Below are 24,124 nucleotides of genomic sequence, written 5' to 3'. Positions count from 1 at the left end.
CATGAGCATTCCTGCACTGCCATTGTTTCTCAAGATTATCGAAGTTTATACCATGTAATGCGGGTTTCAATGGGATGAGTGAAGAGAGCAGTAAACAGTTTGCCGCAGAAAGGAATTTACATTCAAATCCTAAATTTACTAAGGCAAATAAATCCTACAGCATGGTCATAAAATTGTCCAGACACTAGACACTCGAATTCTATTAAAAAGCATTAACTTCAACTTTATCTAAGGGTATAACAATTGGTAGGCTATAACAAATGGTCGGAAACATTACATTTCGAGGTGCTACTACTTTAAATTAATACAGTGCAGGTTGAAAACTTCACCTCAAAATGTCAACGGTATGTTGAAATAGTTCTCGATAAACTCGAAATAAATTTTACGCGGCTTACCGGGAGTAATACTAAAACCGAGGAGAAACGGTAACGATTCATTTTACCACGGATTCATTTTCTCGGCGGGGCAAAGCAAAGTTTCCGTCAGTTACCAGACGGAAAGCGCAGCAAACCTTCGGGTATTCCCATAATAAACCCGAGTATCCAACAGTGTCTATGAGAGCCCTTAATGTGCGACGCGGCAGAAAAAGACACGAGTGCAACGTTCAAAGTAATGCGTTGCTCTACATGCTGGAACATCAGATTTTGACACACATTGACATCCCGGCGGCGTTAGGACTACAGAAAGTTCTCTACTGCCACGAGAGAATGACTGAGAAAACATAAAAATAACCCGTGTTAAGAATTTCATATAATCCAGATAAAATAAAATAAACACTTTTTTACTTGTTGAAGCCCCCCTTCTTACCAAACCAAATCATTTTTTTATCTAAAAATATTCAACCACTAAAAATGCATTCCAAAAACTTTAATTTTGCTGTTTTAAAAAAAGAAAATAAGGAAAAGGGGGGAAAACATTGTAGAATCATGCAAAGCGAAAAATGTTAAGACGATGCAGAGGAACAGAACCTTAGTCAGCAGCATCAAATCGCGCACTTTACACTTTTCGAGATCTTTAAAAGCCTGCAATTAAAGGGAAACGGCAGGATTATTAATGCAGGACTGAGCTGAGTAGACTAGTATTTAACGTGTTTGTAAAGACGGGTGGTTACAATAACGCTGCTATGTAATTATAAATACACGTAAACCTCTTGCCAAGTTTCGTGCTGAAAAAAAAAAAAAGGGGGGGGGGGGGGGGGGGGGTTGTAGCCATATATTGTTTTAAACTCGTCAGTACATCTTAGACTCCACCCGTTTTGCCAGAGCTCTGTCCATTAATTTTTTGTTGTTACACACTTAAACCTTTTGCTAAATGGCATATATGTACAAAACCCTACAAAAATAGATATATTCATGACCACTTTACATTTATATCATGACACCATTGCTTGGTGCCAAGACAGAAAATTCAACAGATGGTCTTTTTTTTTTTAAACCAACACTCACTCATCATACACACTATATATAAAGACTGAAGGGAGATATGGGGGGGGGGGGGGCAACAAAAACAAAACACCCCACACTTACATAACCTTTCAATTACAGGTGAATATGCACATCCATCCTCAAAGGAAAAACGGCCAAACGTCTATATTCATGGTTGTACTCTCCAGAGATCAGATGTTAATGTATTTAAAACTACAGATCCACTTTGTGTTTTCTATGTAGCCTAATAGTGCAATTCTCAAACTGCAAATTACACTCTAAAAGCTGGTGAGGTCTCCCCTCAAAAGGGTATTATGCACTTATACACAAACAGTCCAATTTACCAAACACACTTCAGTATGTACTTGATCAAAGAAAGACACAGACACAAAACGCACAGGATTGACGTATTCAGAAAATGTGTCTGTCTGTGTTTATGGGCCATTATGATTCCACAAGATTCCAAGAGCTGAAATTAGAACAGTCTCAACATTGACCACCCACATCCCTCTTTGCCCCACCATGCTGTCCTGATCCTCAGTGACCAACAATGTACTCCCTTAGATAAGACTGGGTGAGACTGCGAAGTTCTTCGAGAGCATAGTCCTCAGGCATGGGCAAGCGTCCGATCTGGGGGGCGAGGTGGCACAGCGGGATGTGATGGGGGTCCGGGGTGCCCTCCCCACCCTGCTGAAGGCTTAGCACCACGCGCAGAATGTTGGCGACACGTTTGGCCATTTCTGTAAGCACAGACATTAGCAGCCAAAAAAGTTCAAGTAGCCAAGATCATGTAGACACATGGAAGTCAAAAGGGAGGAAATCTGAAGTCTCTGACCTGATTGAGCAAGTCTATCTTTGGCTTTGGAGCAGGGAAGGAGTTCAATCCTGCTGCACAGAGATGTGACATCGGTCTGTAGCCGTTCCAGCTCATATCCTGGACTCTCCAGCTAAACACAAACACTATCTTAGAAGCAGAAAAGTCTCAAACTAAGTATAGTGTCAATACATTTCTTCTCTTAGCACTCTAGGCAGTAGAAAATGATGTTACAAAGTCCAGGCAGTAAAATCAGTCGTCTGTTGAGGCACCTGCTGAATGTGGCGGAGGGTCTGAATGACGTGGATGTAGTCCTGGTAGACCCGGCCTGACGTGTCCCAGTCCTGGATCTGAACACTGCGCTCAGGCAATGCCAAGCCCTCCAGGAACTCCATTAGGTAGTCATGATTATCATTAATTATGCAGTCTTCGGGAACGCAAGAACACAGGTAACTTCATGTTACAGAAGTTGAAGGTAGCTGCCATAGCTGTATGTGCATATGTGTTTAGGCAAATTCCATGCTTGTGTACCCACCCGAGGCCAGGTCCTGTATGACTAGCCGGTGGCACTGGTTCCAGTGACCAGCCTTGTAGAGGTGCAACGCCTCCTGGTGTTTGTCTCCTTCCCGTCTGGCACGGGTGGCTTTTGCTTCGTGGATCCATTGCATAGGGATCAGCAGCTTGTCTGTGAGGAAGCGCTCCTTCTCTGCAGACTCCTCAGTCTCCTCCAGAGGGCAGTGCTGGTTCAGTATCTCCTTCACAGCACGCTCTCGAAGCCTTCACACCCAATTATTGACAATAGCAACGATCAACACACATGAATTAAAAATTAAATAGCCTGAAATGACACGGCTGTGGAGTTTTAAGAACTGAGTTTTGGAAGAGGAACCTCTCAATATACACAACATAGGCTGGTGTTCCAGATTATCAAGATTCACCTACAAGTAAGCTTCACTTTAATGTCAATTCTTCAAAACATTCTGCATTAGGAGTTGGACGAGGCAAATATCGTCTACTCATACTGAGGCCTGGTTGTACTCACGAGGAGTCAGGGATGTGCAGCAGAACAAAAGCAGCCATTTCCCACAGGCCCATGCTCTCAAGCTGGGCAGCATAGCTGGCATGCAGGAGGCCCTGGCAGGGCAGCGCGAGGTGACTGTAGTTTAGAGCCTGTAACACATTCCACAGGTGCCAGCTGAGCCTGTAGTCCAGCCGCTCTGCCGTCACTGTGCTAGGGTCCAGCAGCTGCTGCAAGCTGTAGTGCCTGAGAGTGCGAGTGAATGAGAAATAAAGAGAAGGTACAGTGAATTCCTCCATGGCTACTTAAGTTAAGAGAGGTATATAGGACACTATTAAAGCAGAAGGCTGTACAGTTAACAGGTAAAATTGTATTTTGCAGATGGAATTCTTTTGTTTTTCCATCTTTTTGAGCCAGATTTGTTCTAACAGACATTCATGCACCTCCTAGATATCTTTGAAAGGCTTGTTGCCATATAGCTATAGTGAACTAAAAGTGTAAAGAAGATACAGGCGCCTTACTTGTCACTATAGAGTTTTAGTAAGTGGAAGCAGATGTCGTAGAGGGGTTTGTTAGATTCCATATTCTCCATCTCCTCGTTCAATCCCAGCAGCTCTGTATCGTCCACATAGGGAGGAAGAGGAGCACAAGCATACTTCTTCCCTTCTTCCAAACCCTAACCACCCACCCACCCCCCACAAAAAAAAAAACCCCCACACACCACCACCACACATGCAAACAAACACACATGCACATTTATATAAAAACATACCTGTAAATATGCCAAACATGAGCTTCATAATTGTTGTTAAACAATTGTCTAAAATTACATGTCTAAAATCTAGTTTAGACAAAGACAGGCAGTGGTTTTGTGCCATTGTCCCTTCTGAAACCTACAAAAAGCCCTCTAAGACTTAATCATAATTGCACCATTTGTTTGAATGTACATACACACGCACACATTCAAGTTATAAACTATAAGTAGGCAGCCTTAAGAGTTTTATTTGATCATCTTTCTCACTTTAACCCTCAATGTTACTGTTAGAATCACCAAATGGGACTAAAATGATGAGAGACTCTTGCCTGGAAGGCAGCCTCGTATTTGGCGAGAGCATGTGCTACAGAGGCAGTGGGGGGCAGCATGTACCACAGGTGCACTGCTACACAGCGCTTCCAGTCCAGCTCAGAGCACACGTTTATGCAGCAGTCCGTCGACTCCCACACCTGAGGTGAGAGGCCAAGCCAAAGCAGCTCAGTGTTAGCAAAATGCAGAGTGGCATGGCAAACTCTCTCACGTGCAGACTTGACCTAGACTTACAGGTTTGCCTGCAAGCAAGGTGAACACACGTAGTCTGTCCTCCTGGATGAAGGAGTCGGTCTCCATTCTGTTCCAGTCTGCCAGCTGTAGGATTAAAAGGTCTCTGCTTGGCTGAGAGCCCACCGACTGGGACAGCAGCAAGGACAGGCGATGGTCCCCTACAGAAACAAGTATGGAGTAGCAAATCACTACACTGAGCAACCCAATGATCTGCACAGGAAACCAAAGCACAGCCAAAAACAGTTTGTGATTATGCTGCTACATATTGTGATATAAATTTCACATAAATAAAAGCATATGCACACACCATGCCAAAAGAGTCCTTTGAGGACTAGCATTTATTTTGACCAAAATTTTTTCCTTTTTTAAAAATCATGTTAATGGCATTCTTTATGAAAATGCGCACAATACATTTTTTTGGATGGATTAATTTTCCTTCTGCAGCCTTCTATAGCTAATTTTGCAGTAACAATTAAAATACATTTTGCATTCCAGTGCGTCAAGAAGGGGGATTTGCTCCCATCATGCTCACCACTCTTCTGGGCCAGTCTGCAGGCCTCGCTGATGCAGTGGCCCGTCAGGTAGAAGAAGATGGCTTCCACGTGGCTGCGGGCCTGAGCCTGGCCCACCTCTTCCTGGATGCGCCGGGCCGCGCTCTCAGCCAACCAACGGGAGAAGCTCCGTCTGCGGGCCAGTTGTTCCTGGTAGCCCCCGCTGCGCTTGGCCTCCATGTCCTGGTCACCAAGCCTACCCCACAGTGCTGCACACAGGGCCCACACCTGCTGCCAGTGACCCAGGACGGCTGACGGAAGGGGAAAGGAGGGACGGACCATTTCGGTGGCGACCAAACATGATATTACAGAGGCTATATTGCTCAGAAAGCAGAGTTAATGTCTCCATTTTCAACCCCAAACCCCAAAAAGCCACAGATTTAGGCTTGCGTAAATGAGTTTTAAATTTGATTGCGAGACATCTCTGCACTAACATGCTATGCTGGGGGTGGGGATGTTTCTTCGTCCTACCATCATCTGATCCTGCTTCATTGTTGACCTCTGTAATCCACTCGGCATATTCATGTAGGGCATCCACTCCTTTCTCTGGCTGGATAAAAGGGCAGACATCCTCTGTACTGATGGTGCTATGCCTGAGGCTGATCTCCAGTGGCCGGTGGTACAGGGCCAGGCTCTCCGACGGCTCCTTGGACTCCACACCCAGCACCTGCTCCACATGCACTTTATAGGGGCTCTCAGTGATCCTGCAGCAACAATCAGGAGAACACACAAGAAACGGTCCCACCCAATGAAGTAAAATGGCCACAAAAACAGATGACAATGAAATAAGTATTATTTTCCTTAGCACTTTGTCTGTTTAATGGGCATAAATTTGGGAAAAATTCACAGTACACTTTTCTGAAATTCTTAAACACCAGCTGAATTTGGGGGAAACAAAATTAAGACTGGACTGCCAACAACATAAAATAAGATGTTCGTTATGTCAGAGGTCACTGCACTTGCTCCACTCACTGCCTGATCTTGGTTGGTTTGGGCAAGAACCCAAAGCCCATGGCATCTGTGGCCCGTGGCTCCTTTGCTTCCTGCGCTGTGCTGAGTGCTTCTCCGCTGTGCACCAGCACCCAATTAGGCCCCCAGCCCACCCTGAAGGAGCGGCCCATGAACAGGGCCGAGTCCATTAGCAGCCGCCCCTTCCCCAGAGTGACCGAGCTGTCATGAGGCACGGGGCCCCCAAGCCTGCGGGCCCCAACAGTACGCAGCGTGACCTCTGGCACCGGAGGTGGCAAGACGAAGGTGGGGACCAGCGAAGGCCATGGGGCCTCTGCCACCGGCGGCTTACTCAGTTTCAGAGGGGCCGCTCCAAAAGGCACCTCCGGCAGCTGTGAAAACAGTCCCCCAGGTGAGCTGAACTTAGTCTGCAGGAGGCTTCCCACTGTCGAGGAAGAGTCAGGATAGTCAAAGGGTGATTGGTTGGTAGTCTATTGTCTAGGCAGCAAGAAGAATTCATTCTAGCATGTACATCATGCTGATCCGAGTCTGTGGAACCGAATTTAAGTCTTTGCTGACCTGGTAGCCTGCCTTGAGCTTTACCAAGTAAAGCCTGGGGGGACACAATCTCCTCTATGAGCTTCTGAGGGTGCTGCTCATGGAACAGGTCACAATCATCATCATCCCCAGCAAACAAAGATGCCTTCATAATCTGGTTAAAAGAACAAGAATACATTTCTTATATTAAAATCACTCTTAAAATCATCTGAAGCTGCTTGAAGCTGACAAATCACTCCATGACAAACACAGACTGTGTTGCCAATCAGTGAGTCTTAAGGTCTGCAGTTCCAGCAAAACCCAATAGCTACAGAGTGCACTACCTGAAGGGTGTGAGGGTTGATTCCCAGCAAGGAGGCAATCTGGCTGGAAGCAGAGACAGGCTCGTGCTCTGCAGGGGTGTCTGCTCTCAGGCCAATCCTAGTGTCATCCTCAAGAATGCTCTCCTCCTCCTCGCACAACAATCCTTCTGGAGGTTCCTGGGTAATGTCCGCCATGTCACTGTCCAGCTCCGGCACGTGGCTGAGGAGTTCCAACACTGTTGTATTCTGCATGCAAATGTGCAAAAACACATCGACATGCATTTGTTCATGCGAACATTTATGGATAATCAAAATGTCAAAAATCAAGAAAAATTGTTTAAAAAAAAAAAGGGGGGGGGGTTTAAGACTATTTGTAGTCATCAACATGAGAAACTTATACAAGAATATTTTCTACATACTTCTGCGTAAATGGGGATTTAACAGTGCAAACACCCAAACTGTTCAGTCAACTTTAATATTTGTAGGCTGCAGGTACACATGAGTCTGACTGACACATAAATCAAATGTTTTTTGCAATTTTATTTCTTGATGTGATACAGGACACATGCACAAACTCAACTTCATTCATTTAAATTAATATCTTTATGTAATTGCTCAGAACCTTCAGGAAGCATTACAAAAGGCATGCCAGAAGTTCTTATTTAAAACAAATGTTTGCATCTGTATATTTAGCATGTTATCCAGAAACAGCATTACTATAAACAATTAACATGTCCTCAAATCATTTCTAAATACATCTGTCAATACATGTGAGGCTTATTATGTCTCCCAATACTTCAAATACATGCCCAACATCTTAATAGCATCAAACAATGTAAAAGACAAGATTACATCATTTGCAGGAAACACTCAAAAAAATACTCCTTGAAGAAAACAAAACCTAGGCCATACAACTTATTGTTTAAGCTAAGTTAGCAAACTCAAGCCTTGACCCATGTAATTAGATTTTCACATGAAAGCCTTTTTGATTAAACAACGCACCTGAAAAGAGCACCCATGCCATCCTAACAGACCATTAGCTGTTTTAAGTTTGTGAAAATAGAACATTAATTATGAAGGCTACCAGAGGAGAAAAACCAACTACTAGAATCTCCATCAGCAGTGTAGATGCAGGTTGGGAGGCACAACAGGCATGGATGAACCCAGTGTGTGTCAGACGCAGTGTGTTCCTCAGTCTACCTGAGCCTGTGGCGCCACCTGCTGCTGGGTCAATGGAACTTGCTGTGTCCCTGGCAGGACACCCGTCTTCAGCTTCTTCGGGTCAGTTTTGGCTGGGGCTACCTCCTCTTCCTCATCAGAGTCCTGCAGGCCATACTTGGAGAAGTGGGCCACCTGGTGGAGGTTAAAATGGTTTAAATCAACTGGGAGTTTATATTTGTCAATGCCTTGCCATGTACCAGACTGGGCAATAGAATTACTCGTAAAAACTAATAATTAAGCATTACTGGATGCAAACGGGGGGGGGGGGAAGCAAATGACAAATTTCTAAAGCAAGTCATGGAGAAGCAACACAGCAGCTAATCTGTGCTAAACCCTATTATGACTTTGCTTTTTTTTCCTCAAAAATCAATGAAACAACCACAACCCTTATTATATAGCCGCTCTGCAACGATAGTTCCTGTAAAACACAGCAACGTGCCTACAAAATAATTTGGCTTTCCCACTCAGTTACTGCAACAAGTAGAGTACTTACACATAGCCGAAACCGAGCATTAAAAACATGCCATGCTAAATAAACCATTTAAAAGAAGAGTAAATAAATAGAAAAACTTCCTTAAAAATACTATGAGCCCATACCTCAAAGACCCAAGATCCAGTCTCAGGACGGTACTCAAGGAAGCGAGCACCCTGTTTGCGGGAAGCATTCTCCAGCCTTCCCTCATAGTTCATCTCGCTCAGACGCTCAGGACTCTTGATCTGAGTGCACGTAGTTTTGTCATTGGGCCAAACACCGTCAAGAGTCACTTCTGCTCGCCTGAGGACACATACATTGAAAATTGTACAACAAATCTCATCTTCACTGAAATTCTGATCTGATCAGTCTTATTTGCAGCCAATTCAAAGCCCTTAAAATAAAAATCATTATTTAAAAGAAAGAAAAAAAAAGAAAAAAAAAAAAGTCACCATTAGTAGTCAGAATGCAAATACTGTGCCACTCACCTGTTGAGGCCCTCTCCCTCAGGAGGTTTATCTTTGTCATCAGGGTAGATGATTACCTCCTTTCGTCTGAAGTGCACAATTTCATCGAGGTTCATGTTTGTAATATTCACCTCACCAGGAAAGAAAACTGACCCATAGCCTGCAAGATTACAGATATTCATCATGATTCCAATCCTCATTTTTGCTCAAAAAATAAAAGGGAAACTGCAGTTAAATCTCCAGTGCTGTAAAGAGTACCTTTCCTGCCCACGGTGAAGTTCTCCAAGATACACTCTCCATTTTCATTCAGCATCTTCCCCAGTTCCTCCATTGACGGGATGGTATAGTAACCTACCCGACTTAGAACTATGCCTGTAGTCAAAGTAGGGAAAGACGACCAAAAAAAAAAGTTAATAAGTCATGATGGTTCTTCAAATTGACAAGTGGATCATAAAATGTTTCCTTCATTTAAAAAAAGATCAACCAATAATGAAAAGATTAACAGCTAAATTACATTAATGAAACTACTGAACAAAACCCACCAGCTGGATGGGGAGGTTTCTGGGCTTCCAGATCCTCATCTCTCTCCTCCTGGACAGAAGATTCCTCTCCAAAAGAGATCTCCTCACTGCTGAGCTCCAGGCCATTGCAGACACTCCCACCTCTGCGCATGTTCATCTCACTGATTGTATCCTGAAGTAAAGGGCTGGGCTGGGAGTGTGGGATGGGCTTGGCTACAGGGTTAGTGTAGAACTTGGAAACTTCCAGATCATCTTCTGCCCCCCTCTCTGTCTCGCCGTCTTGGGTGTCCTCCACATCCGTTCTCATGCTAGAAATGAGATTACACCTCGATTTACTAAGGTTTCTCTTATAGTATCACACCATCAGATCAACATCGAAATGTGACAGAATGAGTAAATATAACTGAAAGAGCACTGCAAGTATAACTATAAAGTAAAATGTTTCCACATTTTCCTGGAAGAAATGCAACAAAAAAAGATAACGTTAACGTGTAACATATGAGACCTGACCTGAGGCCATTCTGTGGGTACTCTGAAGGAGAGCTCAGGTCCTCAGCCTCTCTGTTCAGTGGGCTACTGTACATACTACTGCCATTCAAGTTTTTCAACACCAGCTTCTTGATGCTCTTCCTAAAATGCCACAAGCAAATTTTAGTTTCACAAGCAGTTATTCCATTATGGGCAACAATACTGTCTTTTCTACTGAAAACACGAAGCTTTTGCACGATGCTGATCTTAACCTGGGCATGAAGGCTCCATTGGTGAGAGAAGGTTCATCATCGTCCAACCCATCAAATAGCTGAGACTTGGCAGAACCTGAGGAAGAGAGGGCCTTGGGTCGCACACGTGTGGCAGGGCGAGGGGTCAGCTTGTAGTGTGTAGGGGTAGTGAGAGCTTTCTGAGCGGCTGGATTTGTTGGTTTTAGGCGCTAATTCAGAGGAAAAACATGGCATGTCATGATCATATTGAAATAATATATGTCCATTTCAACTCAATAACACAATGTACCACGATTACATTTGAGACAAACAAGCAAAGTGGACAAAAGCATGCACATTTGTGGTTACCCACCTCCTCTTTCTTCTTGGGATCAGAAAGGGGGTTTCTGAATAGGGGCGAGTCACCGAAAGGCGCATAAGCTAAGGCGCTGATCTGCTGCTGCAGCACTGCCTGCTGGGCTGCTGCAGCATTGGGGTCGGTCAGGGCTGTAAGCAGGGAAAAAAAACACATTCATTTATCATTTTCCATAAGATATTCCATCTTATGCATCGAAGTACTGCACACTAGTTTAGACATCCAAGTATTTTCTCAAGCACTGATAAAGCCCAAATAATTTGTTTTAGTACAAGAGTAGACATAAAATATAAACCCAAAATTGTAATGCCAAAGGCATTTTTCCTTTTAAAATACTGACCAACAGGTTGTTGCGGTGCACCAAAGTTCAGTGTGCTGGTTCCTGCGTTAAAGCCAGTAGCCCCAAATGTCCCCACTGGGCCCAAAGCGGAGCCCATCTTATTCTGGTTGTTTCCAAACAGAGATGTTTGCCCCGTACCCACACCTGTAAAGAAAGGATGGGAAGTTCCTGATTCCCAATATGAAGGACATAAAATATTACTTACTTATGTACACTCAGGTCCTAAAAGACTTATACCTGCTCCAAAACCTGTTCCCAGGCCTGCCCCTAGACTACCAGTGGCTGTTTTGTTTCCAAACAGACTCCCTGAAGCAGGATTTGTACCAAACCCTAAAAAACATATTTCATTCAATTATAACATATTTTGGCATCACATTAAACCAAACCATAAAAAAGGTTCATTTTGGCTCCCCAATTCAATGTTACACCCATTTTCAGAGACAAACGTGAGACTCACCAAAGTTGGAGGTGTTTGTGTTGGTTCCCAGAGTGAGAGTGGGCTTGTTGCCAAACAGGCCAGTGCCTGTGCCAAAGGAGGGAGCACTGGTTGTGGTGGTGCCAAAACCAGTTGGCTTGTTACCAAACAAATTCTGTTTAATAAAAAATAATTCAAAATTTGATTTACCATTGGAACAACAGAAATGTAACAGTCATACAGTCTGACATGCAATGAGTCATAACCGAACTAAACCATAAATTCAGAAGTCATTCAATGTCACTCATGGAATATGATGTATGAAGCATGGTGTAGCATGAAAACAAGAATGACATCATTTATGGAACTATTGATAGACAGATCAATTGCTGATATACAACTTTGAGGCCTTCCACTAATCACCTGTGTACCCACATTCCCAAAGCTGGTGTTGGGCTGCCCAAAAAGCCCTGTGCCCGTGCCGAAGCCTGCGGCCGTACTGGTGTTTGCCGCATTCCCAAACAGCCCTGGGGTCTGTGAAGCTGCTGTGTTCCCAAATAGGCCCTGTCCACAAAGAAACAATTAGTGAAAAATCATATTGAACATCCATGACAAGATGATTCCAAAAGATAGTGTGTTGAGTTCTGACATCTAGCACTCACAAATTACACTTTATAGGAAGTTTTGTGGTTTGTCAGTACTAACCATGCTGCTGGTGTTGGGCTGGCCCATGGTGTTGGTATTGCCAAAGGAGAATCCAGGGTTTGGGGCTGTGGTGGGCTGGCCAAAAGGCTTAAAGAGACTGTTGGATTGATGTGGTTGACCAAATAAACTGCTTGTGGTTGTACCAAAAGCAGCTGTACCTACAGAACAATTAAGTAATTTCATTACATTTTAGTCACACGATTGTAGCAAATTTATGATCAATAAACAGAGAGACAGATTCATATACTATTTTACTATGCCTTAAGTTGGAAAACTCATGGTTTGGGTATGAGGGGAGCGGGGAGATGGTGCCATGGTTGGCTTTCAACATCAACAAATACACTATTTTTACTAATGTTGGCTCAACTTTGGCTTAAACTGACGCATACAAAGTCATGCACTAGTCTGTGTTAGAGGTGGAGGGACACATTTACTTACTGGTTCCAAAGGAGGTCTTGTTATGGCCAAAGCTGAAGGCAGGACCAGAAGAACCAAAGAGTCCGGTGGCAGTACTAGGAGTCGCTGTTGCTGTAGCCCCAAAGAGACTGCCTGGGTTGCCTGCCATGGGATTGGAGGGCCCCTTCCTTCCTGCCTGGTAATCCTCTAACCTCAGCTCCTAAACATCAGAAAGGTACACACTGAACCCAACGTACCAACCATATCATTACATTCCAGTATAGATTTAGACACACAATTTGTTGGCAGCATGTTACAATGAAAATGCATGCAAGGACATTTTAAGAATGCTGCCTACCTCCAGGGATTTATTTTCATACTCCTTCATGGCTGTAATACACTGGTGTTTGGTGTTGATGCTAGTCGTCACACCACTCTTCACCATTGTGTCACTTCCGGTTGGTGGCTAAAAGAGAATTTTGTATTGTTAAAAAATGTAGCTCATATTTAAAACAGCATGCAAGACCTCATATTCTGAATAGGTCACACTGATGCAGAACAAAGTAAAGCATACTCATGTGTCCGTTTGTGTAAACTTACATTAAATTTGATGGTTGTGCCAGGCTGTGTGGCAGTGAAACTAGATGAACCAAACAGGGACCCCGAAGTTCCTCCAAATGGATTGGAGGTGGTGTTGGTTGTCCCAAACAGCCCACCACTACTGGTACTGGTGCCAAAAGCTTTAATAAACAAATAAACAAGCAAGCACTATAGCTCATTTTCTTATGTTTTTTTCTTTCCAAAATAATATATTTATCCACTACTAATCAAAAATTGTCCAGCTAAACTTACTGCCAAAAGAGGCAGGTTTGTTGGCACCAAATGCATTGCCCTGCTGGGAGAAGAGCCCTCCACTTCCAGTGTTGGTGCTTCCAAAAAGGCTGTTAGAGGTGCCGCTAGTGGCACCAAACCCAAACCCACTGCTGGTGGAGGATGTGACAGGCTGATTGAATGTGCTGGAACCAAAGAGTCCACCTGTGCAGAGCATAACTTTATGGACAGGAGCTCAAGAATATTCTTTTCAAAACTTTCGATAAAGGTTTAACCAATTTGGAGACAGCAGTAATATTTACATAAATCAGCATACCAGGTTTGTTTTGTGTTGCTCCAAAAAGCCCGCCTGTGTTGTTTGCAGTCCCAAAAGCAGAGGAACCAAAGCCACCTGTTCCAAACCCAGTGTCTGAAAAGTTAAAGTACAATAGATTTAACCTACCACTACACTCAGACTTTTATTCTTGAAGGTGTACTTTTATTTTAAGCAAACTACATTGCAATATACTTGGTATAAGTCAAACATACTTTTGCTGTGCTGCAGAAAAGGAGTAGTCTTTGTTTTATATTATGTGTTGTTTATACATGGGAGACTTGTTTGGTTATGCGACCATTTTATGTATTATATAAAAAAAAAAATTAGATTTTTTTATTTTACACACATCACCTCTGTAGATCAGGAAAACAACAAAGTTCAGCACATCGACATTTCACTCAGTTTAGAATTCCTCTTTGAAGACACTCATGCTTCCAACTTACTTTGCTGTCCGAACGTGGATGAAGTCCCAAATCCCCCTGTTCCTCCCCCAAAGGGAGCACCAAACGACTTGTTGAACATCATGTGCCACTATACAGCCTGCATATGTCTGCCCAAGACACAATTTTAGCATTTTATCAGTAAAAATAAACGGTCGATACTTATATATTTTTTAAATTGCTGTGTAGCTACCCTTCATGTCACATCGAACACGCAATGGAATTATTTGTATACAGATTCTAATGCGTTCAAAATGCTAGTCCCACATACTGAATGACTGAGTTCTAAAGAGGTAAATGCAAATAATTCTTGAAATAGCATATTTAAACCTACATACTCAACAACCAGCTAGGTTGGCTGAGATGGAACAAGTCGCCAATACATTACATACAAAAACCATGCGGTCACGTTTGAAGTTAGCTACCTTTAGCTAGCTACTTATCCTGAACATCCTTATCCAAGTGACGTTAGCAGTTTACTAATAAAATAAATTCAAGTTGTAACCATGTGTATGACCTTAACTATTAGGCAACATTCTAACGTATTGCAACAAATGACATAGTCGCTGAATTTGTCTAAAAATCTTGGGCGCCAGAAACAGGCCCAAAGATAGCAATGTCGTTCTGTTGATTTACGGCCTGCGTTGCCTGGTTTGGCATAGTTGCTAACGCTAGCGTTACTTAGCTAGGTTAGCTAATCAAGATAGCTAAGCTAGCTAAGTAGCTATCTAACTAGCTAGCTGGCTATTATTCGCTTTTTACCAACACGCATACATGCTAGCTAACTAGCTACGAGGGTAACGTCAGTTTATTTACAAAAATGTAGCCAGTATAGATATCGCTAGTTAGATGGATAGCTAACCGCTAGCTAGTCCACATCCCTGTAACCGGATTTATCCTGAGTGAACTAGTGCGCACACACCTCCGCCAACCAACGCGTTAGCAAGTAACGTTAGCGAAATGATTCAGTTTACTTACACTTAGCTACAGGACGTAAGCTATACAACGGTAAATGGATATTTTTGCCAAAATAACGTAAAACGTTGAAAAAAACTATCGAACACATATTGCTAGATTGCCGCCTACACGTTAGTCAGGCGTACTTGATATCAAGAACACACACATTTGTCTTTGCTAACCGATAGCTAGCAAAACTTTAAGATGACACATTTACAACAGCTCAATCTTCAGCAATAAAAATAACACGCAGTCATAAAAGTATGCCAAATTTGTAAACAGTCACTGTATAGAAACTTACATTAACTCATGCTGATGGGCATAACTGCCCATAAACCTATAATTACTAACTAGCTAGCTAACCTAGCTGCGCTTTGGATTTCAAACGGCGATGCTATCTAGCCATTTAGCTCGATAGCATAAAAAGTACGAAATGCGACTCAGGCATAAACGTTTTCCAAATGCTTACCGTATATGATGACTGTTTCAGCAATCTGCAACAAATTTCTCTTTAGTTGGCTTCAGATGTTGACCGTATTACAAGATTAACTGCAACGTGTTAGCTAAAAGTAAAGCGTTAAAGGCAGATTTCAGACATTTAGCTGTTTTGACGCTTCAGTATAATGCCGAAGGAGGGAAGCTTGATAGCAACTAAACCAAACTGAACGCAACCCTCGTCATTACTCATCAGCGGACGTCAGCACGTTCGTCGCACGTCTAGCTTGTGTCCTTTTTCATGCTTTCATTTTTATCATGTACACAAATAACAAAACACTGAAGACACTGAAGTAAATTAACATAATGCAATTTCAGTTAAGTAATATGGAGTAAGTAATATGCTGATAAATAAATGTAGCTAAATATTCGCAAGGGTGGGATTTATTTATCGTGACCTTGTAAGGTGCTGAAAGAAAAATCATAGAAATACTTTGTTTATAGGGAACGTAGTATTTAAGTACAGTATACCACAAAATGTTTGCAAGCATGAAAAGGCAACAAGGCTGCATCAACCCGTTTCCTTTTGGCATAATATTTTAGCTGTAGCGCATATCATCCAATCACAATTCTCCTTACTAACCTGCCTGGCCAATCAAACTTTAGGGATGTATGTACTTCGAGAACTGCCATAGCAAAAATCAAACGTGATATTAAAAAATCTGGAGGCTATTTCCTTCTTATATAGCATATTTTATTTCTTATCTGCTGACACCGTGTTAAGATACACCAATATGTCGGTCCATATATTGCATAGAATGAATTATAGTTTTTTTTAAAGAGCCTTCATTCTTTGTCCTATTCATTTTTCTTTTGTTCTGTCTAGGCCTTTTAATCTTCAGGTGTCAAAAGATTCAGGGTTTCTTTTAAAAACAAACAAACAAACAAAAAACTCGTATTCACATCTTGCTTGTGTGGCCAGTATTGGGTGACTCCTCGGGTACTTGCTTAGGTTTCAGCCTCCCTCTTCATAGGTGAGAGACCTACTGATTTAGTGTTTCAGATCTCTTTGCTGACAATTTCCATATATGGTTGTTAATATATATATATATATTTTCATAATTACTCTTGGTTAAAATATATGTATGACCTCTTTTGTGTTGGCATTGCTAGCAGGCTGTGGGTGCAATTTATGTGTTTGTGGTAGGTATTCAATTTCCCATTAAACCTGTATTAACCTTTGCTTAGATAAGGTACTTTTACTTCTGTGAATGTCAGAGAACATCCGTTTCTAACATTTTTCACTTCCTTTTTCTCATTCCAAGAATGGGACTCATAGTCCTCGTGTTTATCAGAGCTAGTGTGGTAGTTACTATCAGATAAAAATGCAGACCATTTTATGCTTCGTTTTTTCATCGTGTAACTATTGACTAGTTTGGATTAGATTGTGTTGACTAAAGTGAGAGTGAGTCTACATCAGATGTGGATTATATTGTAATTCCAAAGGTGAACATCCTCCAAAAGGTTTTCTTAAAATATTTAATAGATTTTGAATTATTTTATTACCAAACATACACAAGAACAATCAGCATAAAGCATTATTATCCACATAAAGACAATAACACAAAAATTGCACAAAAGACAAATAGTAAATAGTAAATAATTGATCATTCCCGAACATCCCAAATCTCTGTAACAAAACTTGCATTCCACACTTATAGCTTCTCTATTTGTATTATTTACATGTATTTTTATTTCCTTTTATGAAGTTAATTCTACAAATATTTAATTATAATTTTCATTATTCGCTATCTCCGCGCTTTTTGGGGGGGGGAGGGGCAATGACGTGGCCAACAGAATTGTGCGTTTCGTTGAGCTGCACCCTACAGAGTTTTAAGACGTCATCGACCACACGGGATATATTTCACAGGACGGGAGTGAGCCACCTCTTTGTGCTTTCCTTTGCTAAGTAGTAACGGGAGCTTATGGTTTAAGATGATAGCGGTATGCATAAATCAATTAGTTGATTGTAAGGATGGTTAAAAGAGGTGCAGTGGACGCGTTCTCACCCGTCAATGGTCTTTTTCGAACACAGCCTGATTTGGTGTCTGTCGAAGGATTTGCGAAGAAACACGTGGCAGAATGGGTCCCCAAAACCATGTGAATAAGGCAAGTGGCCAGTTAGCTAACTAGTATTGATCTAGTTTATTAATATGTTTAGGTGAAATGGCAACATTTGGGTCATAGCTAGGTTCCTAAAGTGTTGTGTTTTTTTGTGGCGATCCTGTATTCATTGGGTCCTACTTTGTCTTCCACAGGAATGAGCAAGCGCCCGCGCTAACATGCTTAGCAAGCACGGTGCCTGTTTCTATGAGGAAACCGCTGACGAGATCTAGGTAGCTAGCCGTCTAGTTTTGCACACCAGTAGATTAAGCACTTAATCTTTGATGGGCAACTTGATTAGTTATACGTCTCTATGATGAAAACCTCGAATAGGAAGTGCCGTCTTATGCGACATCTGACGACTTTTTTACTACTGTTCTGAGAGACGTGAATCTAGCACAGTTGTGCAGTGTTTTATGTGTGTTTGTTTGTTTGTTTGTTTGTTTTTTTTTGCAGGAATTGCGTTCTGTCCGGTATTTGAATCATCCGTTCGTGGACACGTGTTAGCACGGCAAGTAGATATGGCTGATGTTGGGGTGTCTGGTTGGTTAATGTTGTGATGAAACCCAAACTGAAATTTAGCTGGAATTACCGGCAGACTGTACAGTGGTGATCGTTGGTTTTCTGAACACTTGATAGAATCATTAGCCAAGTACTAAAATGTTTGTCTGTTTCTGACCTCCTTTAATATTTTACAGGTTTTGCTAGTGAGCGCCATGCATGCCTAGGTAAGTCTAACAAATCCTGTGCTAACACTTAAAATTGATTCAGCCAGTCATTGTAACTCATGATGAACGCAAAACTGAGTGACGACAGCTGGAATTACCGGCAGATTGTTCAGTGGTGATACTCGGTTTTTCTGACGCGGGGAAGCATCAAGGTATATTATAAAGTATAAAGTTCAAAGGTCGACGCAAGTCAGTTTTTTTTTCTTCTACTTCTTCCATTCACCAGATACCAAGATATAGAAGCCCCAGCTTTGAACAACGTGACTGCTACAGGAAATCGGTCAAAACAAGTGTTCATATTGTCTGCTTTTAACTTTATTTTTAATCTTGATTGCTGGATTATTCAAAGTTTTGTATTTTCCAATGGTCTCTTTCTGAAATAAATGCACATTTTATTTTGACTAAACTTATGGGCTCTTCAAAGGGTAATTGCTTGTCATTTTACATTTTCCCTTAGCATCCATCTTACATAAATGGTGCTTTTTGGCCAGCCATTTTGAGTTTACATAATTTATGGCTAAAATGAGTTTAAAAAAAAATAATTTGCTGACCTGTACTAATTACATAGTAAATAGAAAAGGATGGTTTTTTTTTTTTTTTTTTTTTATCATTCCAACTCATTAAATCAAACTTTTGGACCAGCCTGTACCACTTAAACACAAGATGCATACATTGTTTACTATAAAGAGAGAACAGTGCCTACAGCAAAGCATTTTGGCCAATTAACTTGCAACTCATCTTGAACATCAACTATTTTTTTTTTTCCTACTAATCCTCCACATTCATGCCACAAGTATAAAGGATAAGGGACATCCCCTGCCTAGCATATACCTGTTAATCATCCTCCTTTTCAATATAAGCCTTTGCAGCTGAACGGGTCATCTGCCGGGCCAGATACCTCTCCCTGGCAGAACTCACAGTCTGGTCACTACTGCGCTTTGCGAATTTGCTAGGTTCCTTTACGGCCTCAGCTTGGGTGCCATTTTCCACCTGTGTGTCCTCTTTCTCCTTCCCATCATCTTGGATCCTCTCCTCCTTTTCTGCACCCCTGCCTCTCAGTTTATCATCCATTTTGTCACGTTCTCTGTCTTTGCGCCTGTGTCGTTGGCCATCACGGTCCCTCTCTTTTGGGCTGCCGTCACCCCTGTTCGTCTTCCCATGTCTGTTCTTCTCTTTGTCCCTTTCCCGGTCTTTTCTCCCTCGTCTTCGGTCCTCCTCCCTCTCACCATGGCGGCCCCTCTCTCTCCTATGGTCCCTCTCCTCTTTCTGGTGGCCATGCTTGTCTTCTCTCTCTCTGTCCCTCTCTCTCTCTTTGGGACCTCTCTTTTCTTTCTCTTGTTTCCTCTCCTCCTCTTGTTCATCTGCACTTCCGGAGGAAGGAGACCTCTGGCGGTAGTGCCGTTTGGAGTGGTTACTGTTAGTGTTGGTCTTGCTGAACTCTGACTTTGAAGCTTTCTGGTCATCATCACTGTGTGATTCTGCTTCACTGTCATTTGCTTGTGGTTTCATAAGAGTAGGTTTTTGATCTTTTGATTCGGCTTGCCTGCAAGTTTAGTTGTACAAAATACCATAGTTACACTGTATTGTACAACTTAACATGCATCTTGCCAAACACAGAACATGAGCATTAATATTGTATTACTTGTGTATCTTGCATAAAATAGTCAGCATGCAGCAACCACACACAGTTTCAGTAAAACACATTATCTTTTGAATGTATGTAAGCATTGAAGCAACAGTGTTTTTTGGTTAATTAGTCATACTGAGACTCACAATGACCTTTGTCTACATCTCACCTCTCAGCACACCGATCAGGAACACGCTCCTCTCCTACAGTCTGATTCAAAAGGTGTCTGTAAAATCCACTCAAGTCCTTTTGCTTCTTCACATCCAAGGCAGCTGAAAAAAGCCAATTCTCTCCCAATTCAGTCTACCCACCATACCCACAGAACATCTTTCAGCAGGTGTTATAAAATGTTTGGTATGAATTTATTTAGAATTTACTGTAAACATTTGTAATTCACTGCAGTCTAAACATGTGAAGTGTTCGAGACAAGTCCCCATTAACAATGCCTTTGAATACAGAAGCTGATTCCAGTGATGTTCCAAGAAAACACTTTATGAAGAGCTTACCCTCCATTGCCGTAGCTCTCCTTTCTTTCTCTAGTTCTTCCTGTCTCTCCTTCAGCTTCTGCCTATAAGCTGAAGTAACGTATGCTTCTTTATCGGCAAACTTCTCGCCCTCGGCCTCTCTCTCCTTCTGAATCTTTCTTTCATCACGCCGCTCTTGCTCCTTCTTCCTTTCTTCCACAGCATGCATTAGCTGGTTTATGTACTTTGGCTGAGAGAAAAAATAAAAAAAATTAAATAAATCCAGTCTTTGTATTCATCTTAAACAATTCAACACAATATTAAAGTAGCACAATGCTAGTACTAACAGCTATTTTCTGGTAGAATTAATTTGAATAAGCAATTTCTATGGATAGACTGTGACAATACATAAAACATTAATATTTAGATACTCTGAATGTTTAGCACAATAAATAAGTACAAATAAATACAACTACATTTGCTACTATATCTAAATTACAAAAGATCAATAATGAAATCAAACATACCTTTCTGTCAGCACCTCCTAGTAGTTTCTTATTGCTCTCAAGCCTCTGTTTCTGGATGTCATCATACACACTGTCATACTCATAAACACTGCTGTCCTCCTCCAGTGCCTTCTGCATCTCAAGACGTGTCTGACATTGGGGGGGGGGATTAAAAACAGGACATGTGTATTGTGGCTTGTCTTCTCCAAATTCATGTTCTTACCTGCTTCATCATCTTCTTTTTGATTGCTTCCTTCTGCAAACTCTCACCAACAGAAGTCTGTGATTTAAAATAATGTAAAATCAGCACAGATAGCATGTGAAGACTTCCAAAAACAAGAAGAAAGTAAGGAATATTACCTCATCATCTGAGTCATCCGCAAATACTGAAGGTCGTGGGATTGACGCAGATTTTGAAGAGCTTTTATGAGGTAAAATGAGCCCATACCTAAATGTGATGTATAGGGTACATTTATGAATAACTGAATAAACCACATATTTTAAAAGCATGTTTTTTTTATGTAACATCAGTTTTGCCACTCTAGTCCACACTTTAGTATACTTTTTTGGTTGTCGGTAATTTTGAAACCGTTTTTTCGATCCATCTAGCTATGGCAGAGATGTACATTTAGTGATTATAAATTTAGTGACGTAAAATTCACAAGCTAGGAAATCTAAATTACAACTTCAAATATTAGGGGTTGATTATAACTTGCTAACCTAACTAGCTAGTATACGATGCTAGTCTCACAAATACTTTAAGTCAGCCAATTGTCTGTTTTATTTAAATATTTTCTTAATTATCATCATGAAATTCTCCCGAAAGGAATAACAGATCCAATTTATTGAAATACATTTCTAAATCGCTTGACACTGTGGTCGCTTTAAACTTCCAGAAGCAAAGCCAAAATGTATGGCAGGCTAGCTAACCTAGCTATCTAGCCAGTGCACATATGCAGCTGCCATGTTTACTGGTTGGTTAGGCTTTGCTATCAATTTTGGCTACCGCTACATCAAGTTGGTAAGGTATTTTTTTTGATAGATAGCTAGTAACTAGCTTAACAGAGTGCCTGTGCAACTAGCAATGCACAAATAAACAAACTGTTCTCAGATAGTATAGCCAGAACATTGCCCACTTTGACTGTAATTTACTACGAAGGTAACGTTAGCTACTTACTGTTTACCGCCGGAGGTTGCCATTTTGCCTCCGAGAATATCTGAGAATATTGAATGGGAGATTCGCTTAAATAACATCTAAATATATTTAGAAACCTCTACATTTTACAATTCAAACAATAATGAAAATAAACAGTTGAAATATATTTACAAGAGCTGTATCTAAATTCGATGCAAAGAAATGTTGTCAAAGTGCCACGAGTGATCGAATGATTTCGAAATGGAGTACGAATGGGAATCAATGTTTAGCCATTATATATGTGTTAAACACACGCTATATAGCTAGTTAAGTAGAAGTTAACATAATAGCAATAATAGATTAACACCATTATAATTAGAAGGCTTTATTGTTAATCCAATGAGCAAGTAGCATTGTTTACCTATAGCATGTAAAAATAAAATACGCAAGTCTTGAAAAATGGGTTGCAAACCTATTGCCCTTGAATTGAATATATTGCCGCCAGATGGCGTCAGTTCTCTGTCGTAGTGACGAACCACGCCTCGACATGTGCGTCGAAGACAAACTGCTGCTTCGCGTTTGGTAGTCGTATGCGGCCTTCCACAAAGGAATATCTAAAAGAATGAACCAGCGAACAGACAAACTGATAAAAACAATCATCACTGTATTAAAGCGTTTTCCCTGTTTCTTTGAATGTGCAAAATCCAGTAGACCAACTGAAACAGAGTTAAAACAAATAATTTAACAAGATGCCAACTAATTTTGTTGTTTACCACCATGTATCAAAGACAAAAAACATACTCTGTAGCTTATACAATTCATAGTTCCTGCCATCTTAATATAAAGCCTTTAGACTGTGAATATTTGCATACACAAATCTCGCGAGAAACATTCTCTATCTGCTGACCAGTTCTGCACCAGGGTTAAGAGGACTTTCCCTTCCGATACAAAACCATGTTTGGTTCATTTTTGGCCTTGCGTTTGAACAGATTGCTTTAACTCATAGTATTATTTAATTGAATTGAAATCAGGATGCTTTCATTGTTTTCTATTTGATCCACCGCTGTTGATTTAATCCTGTTTTGGACCACTGACATATTGCACGGGTTTGATTGACAAACAGATGTCTTGACATTCTGCTGCTAAATGTTATGTGACTTGGAATTGTCAATTGGTGAAAAGAAAACATTGGAATTTGTGATGATTTAACAGGCATTAAGCCTACATGTGTTTTCATGTTCCTGACTTTTTTTAAAGCAAATAAACATGGAATTTATTTGCTTTTGTTGACTCAGTGGTAAACCCAAACACTGTTATCCCTGCCATAATCTTTTTTTCCTATCTTCTCTCTCCTATTCTCACCCAGAGAGAGTTCTACACTACTCAGGATGAATAGACAGTTACATAAGTACTCATGTTCCGAGTCTTGATTCATGCTGTCGGAGACAGAAAATCTGGAATATTTTCTGTACCCTTTGTCACCTAAATAAAAGTTTATTCCGAGAGTGAAATGAGACTACATATAGCAAACCTTGATAACGTCTGTGATAAGTGTGATTTTGAGGTACAGCTATATTACTATAGCTATTACTACAGCTACATTGTGTAGATAGCCTTCAAAGGTGTTGTGGGTGTTGCAGTTTAAGATATGGGAAGCCGACACTCTTATTTCCTGTCAACACATAGATGAGGTGGCTGGTGGCTACATTCAAGAGAACATGTGTTTTTGGTGTGGGAGGGTTGTCTGTTTGCCATCTTCAACTCATTTTCACCATAGGCTACATAAAACTAATCGAACCTCTTAACACCGATCAGAAATTTTTTAATGCCTGGCTAATAATAATATGCTTAAAATTCAGCTGAAGGTGTAGCCTACTTTGGGACTACTCAAAAATAAATTTTAACTTCATATTTAAACTTGTTCGTACACAAGAAGAAGCCCGCTTAGCGCATAACCTACAGTTGATAGTTTGAGGCA

General features: G+C 41.2%; 2 protein-coding genes, 1 long non-coding RNA gene and 3 other non-coding genes across 7 annotated transcripts; 4 read left to right on the top strand and 2 right to left on the bottom strand.

The window, feature by feature from the left end:
- Nucleotides 1–852: 852 nt before the first annotated feature.
- On the bottom strand, nucleotides 853–15,767 carry nup98 (nucleoporin 98 and 96 precursor). Of its 2 annotated transcripts, none has more exons than XM_027018265.2 (33): nucleotides 15,558–15,767; nucleotides 14,135–14,241; nucleotides 13,692–13,784; nucleotides 13,397–13,579; nucleotides 13,145–13,284; nucleotides 12,903–13,010; nucleotides 12,587–12,764; nucleotides 12,149–12,306; nucleotides 11,867–12,007; nucleotides 11,486–11,618; nucleotides 11,266–11,358; nucleotides 11,029–11,172; nucleotides 10,686–10,819; nucleotides 10,355–10,542; nucleotides 10,125–10,244; nucleotides 9,636–9,922; nucleotides 9,352–9,465; nucleotides 9,115–9,253; nucleotides 8,752–8,929; nucleotides 8,134–8,286; nucleotides 6,955–7,179; nucleotides 6,653–6,785; nucleotides 6,098–6,518; nucleotides 5,597–5,829; nucleotides 5,107–5,376; nucleotides 4,575–4,732; nucleotides 4,340–4,480; nucleotides 3,778–3,932; nucleotides 3,281–3,502; nucleotides 2,774–3,015; nucleotides 2,511–2,665; nucleotides 2,260–2,371; nucleotides 853–2,164 (listed from the first exon to the last, which is right to left on the bottom strand). In XM_027018265.2, the coding sequence occupies exons 2-33, from the start codon at nucleotides 14,214–14,216 to the stop codon at nucleotides 1,962–1,964; spliced, it is 5,436 nt and encodes a 1,811-aa protein (XP_026874066.2). In that variant the 5' UTR covers nucleotides 14,217–14,241; nucleotides 15,558–15,767; the 3' UTR covers nucleotides 853–1,961. The 2 variants fall into 2 exon arrangements, with proteins under 2 accessions (XP_026874066.2, XP_026874073.2); XM_027018272.2 differs by having other exon boundaries at nucleotides 11,879–12,007.
- Nucleotides 15,768–17,995: 2,228 nt separating this feature from the next.
- Nucleotides 17,996–18,070, top strand: LOC113583336. Its single transcript, XR_003411275.1, has one exon. It is a non-coding gene; the product is annotated as a small nucleolar RNA SNORD49 (small nucleolar RNA).
- A 170-nt stretch (nucleotides 18,071–18,240) lies between these two features.
- On the top strand, nucleotides 18,241–18,316 carry LOC113583317. The gene has a single exon (XR_003411265.1). It is a non-coding gene; the product is annotated as a small nucleolar RNA SNORD65 (small nucleolar RNA).
- Nucleotides 18,317–18,380: 64 nt separating this feature from the next.
- On the top strand, nucleotides 18,381–18,820 carry LOC113583219. The gene is made up of 2 exons (XR_003411243.2): nucleotides 18,381–18,414; nucleotides 18,641–18,820. It is a non-coding gene; the product is annotated as an uncharacterized LOC113583219 (long non-coding RNA).
- Nucleotides 18,472–18,551, top strand: LOC113583322. The gene has a single exon (XR_003411266.2). It is a non-coding gene; the product is annotated as a small nucleolar RNA SNORD65 (small nucleolar RNA).
- Nucleotides 18,821–18,999: 179 nt separating the features above from the next.
- nsrp1 (nuclear speckle splicing regulatory protein 1) lies at nucleotides 19,000–22,228 on the bottom strand. The gene is made up of 7 exons (XM_027019424.2): nucleotides 22,189–22,228; nucleotides 21,372–21,459; nucleotides 21,235–21,291; nucleotides 21,033–21,161; nucleotides 20,548–20,755; nucleotides 20,211–20,313; nucleotides 19,000–19,957 (listed from the first exon to the last, which is right to left on the bottom strand). Exons 1-7 carry the CDS (start codon nucleotides 22,209–22,211, stop codon nucleotides 19,249–19,251), a joined length of 1,317 nt encoding a protein of 438 aa, XP_026875225.2. The 5' UTR covers nucleotides 22,212–22,228; the 3' UTR covers nucleotides 19,000–19,248.
- Between the last annotated feature and the right edge of the window lie 1,896 nt (nucleotides 22,229–24,124).

Source organism: Electrophorus electricus, chromosome 6 (assembly GCF_013358815.1).
Source record: "Electrophorus electricus isolate fEleEle1 chromosome 6, fEleEle1.pri, whole genome shotgun sequence".
In the NCBI taxonomy this organism is placed as follows: Eukaryota; Metazoa; Chordata; class Actinopteri; order Gymnotiformes; family Gymnotidae; genus Electrophorus; species Electrophorus electricus.
This window is presented reverse-complemented; position numbering and strand designations above follow the sequence as displayed.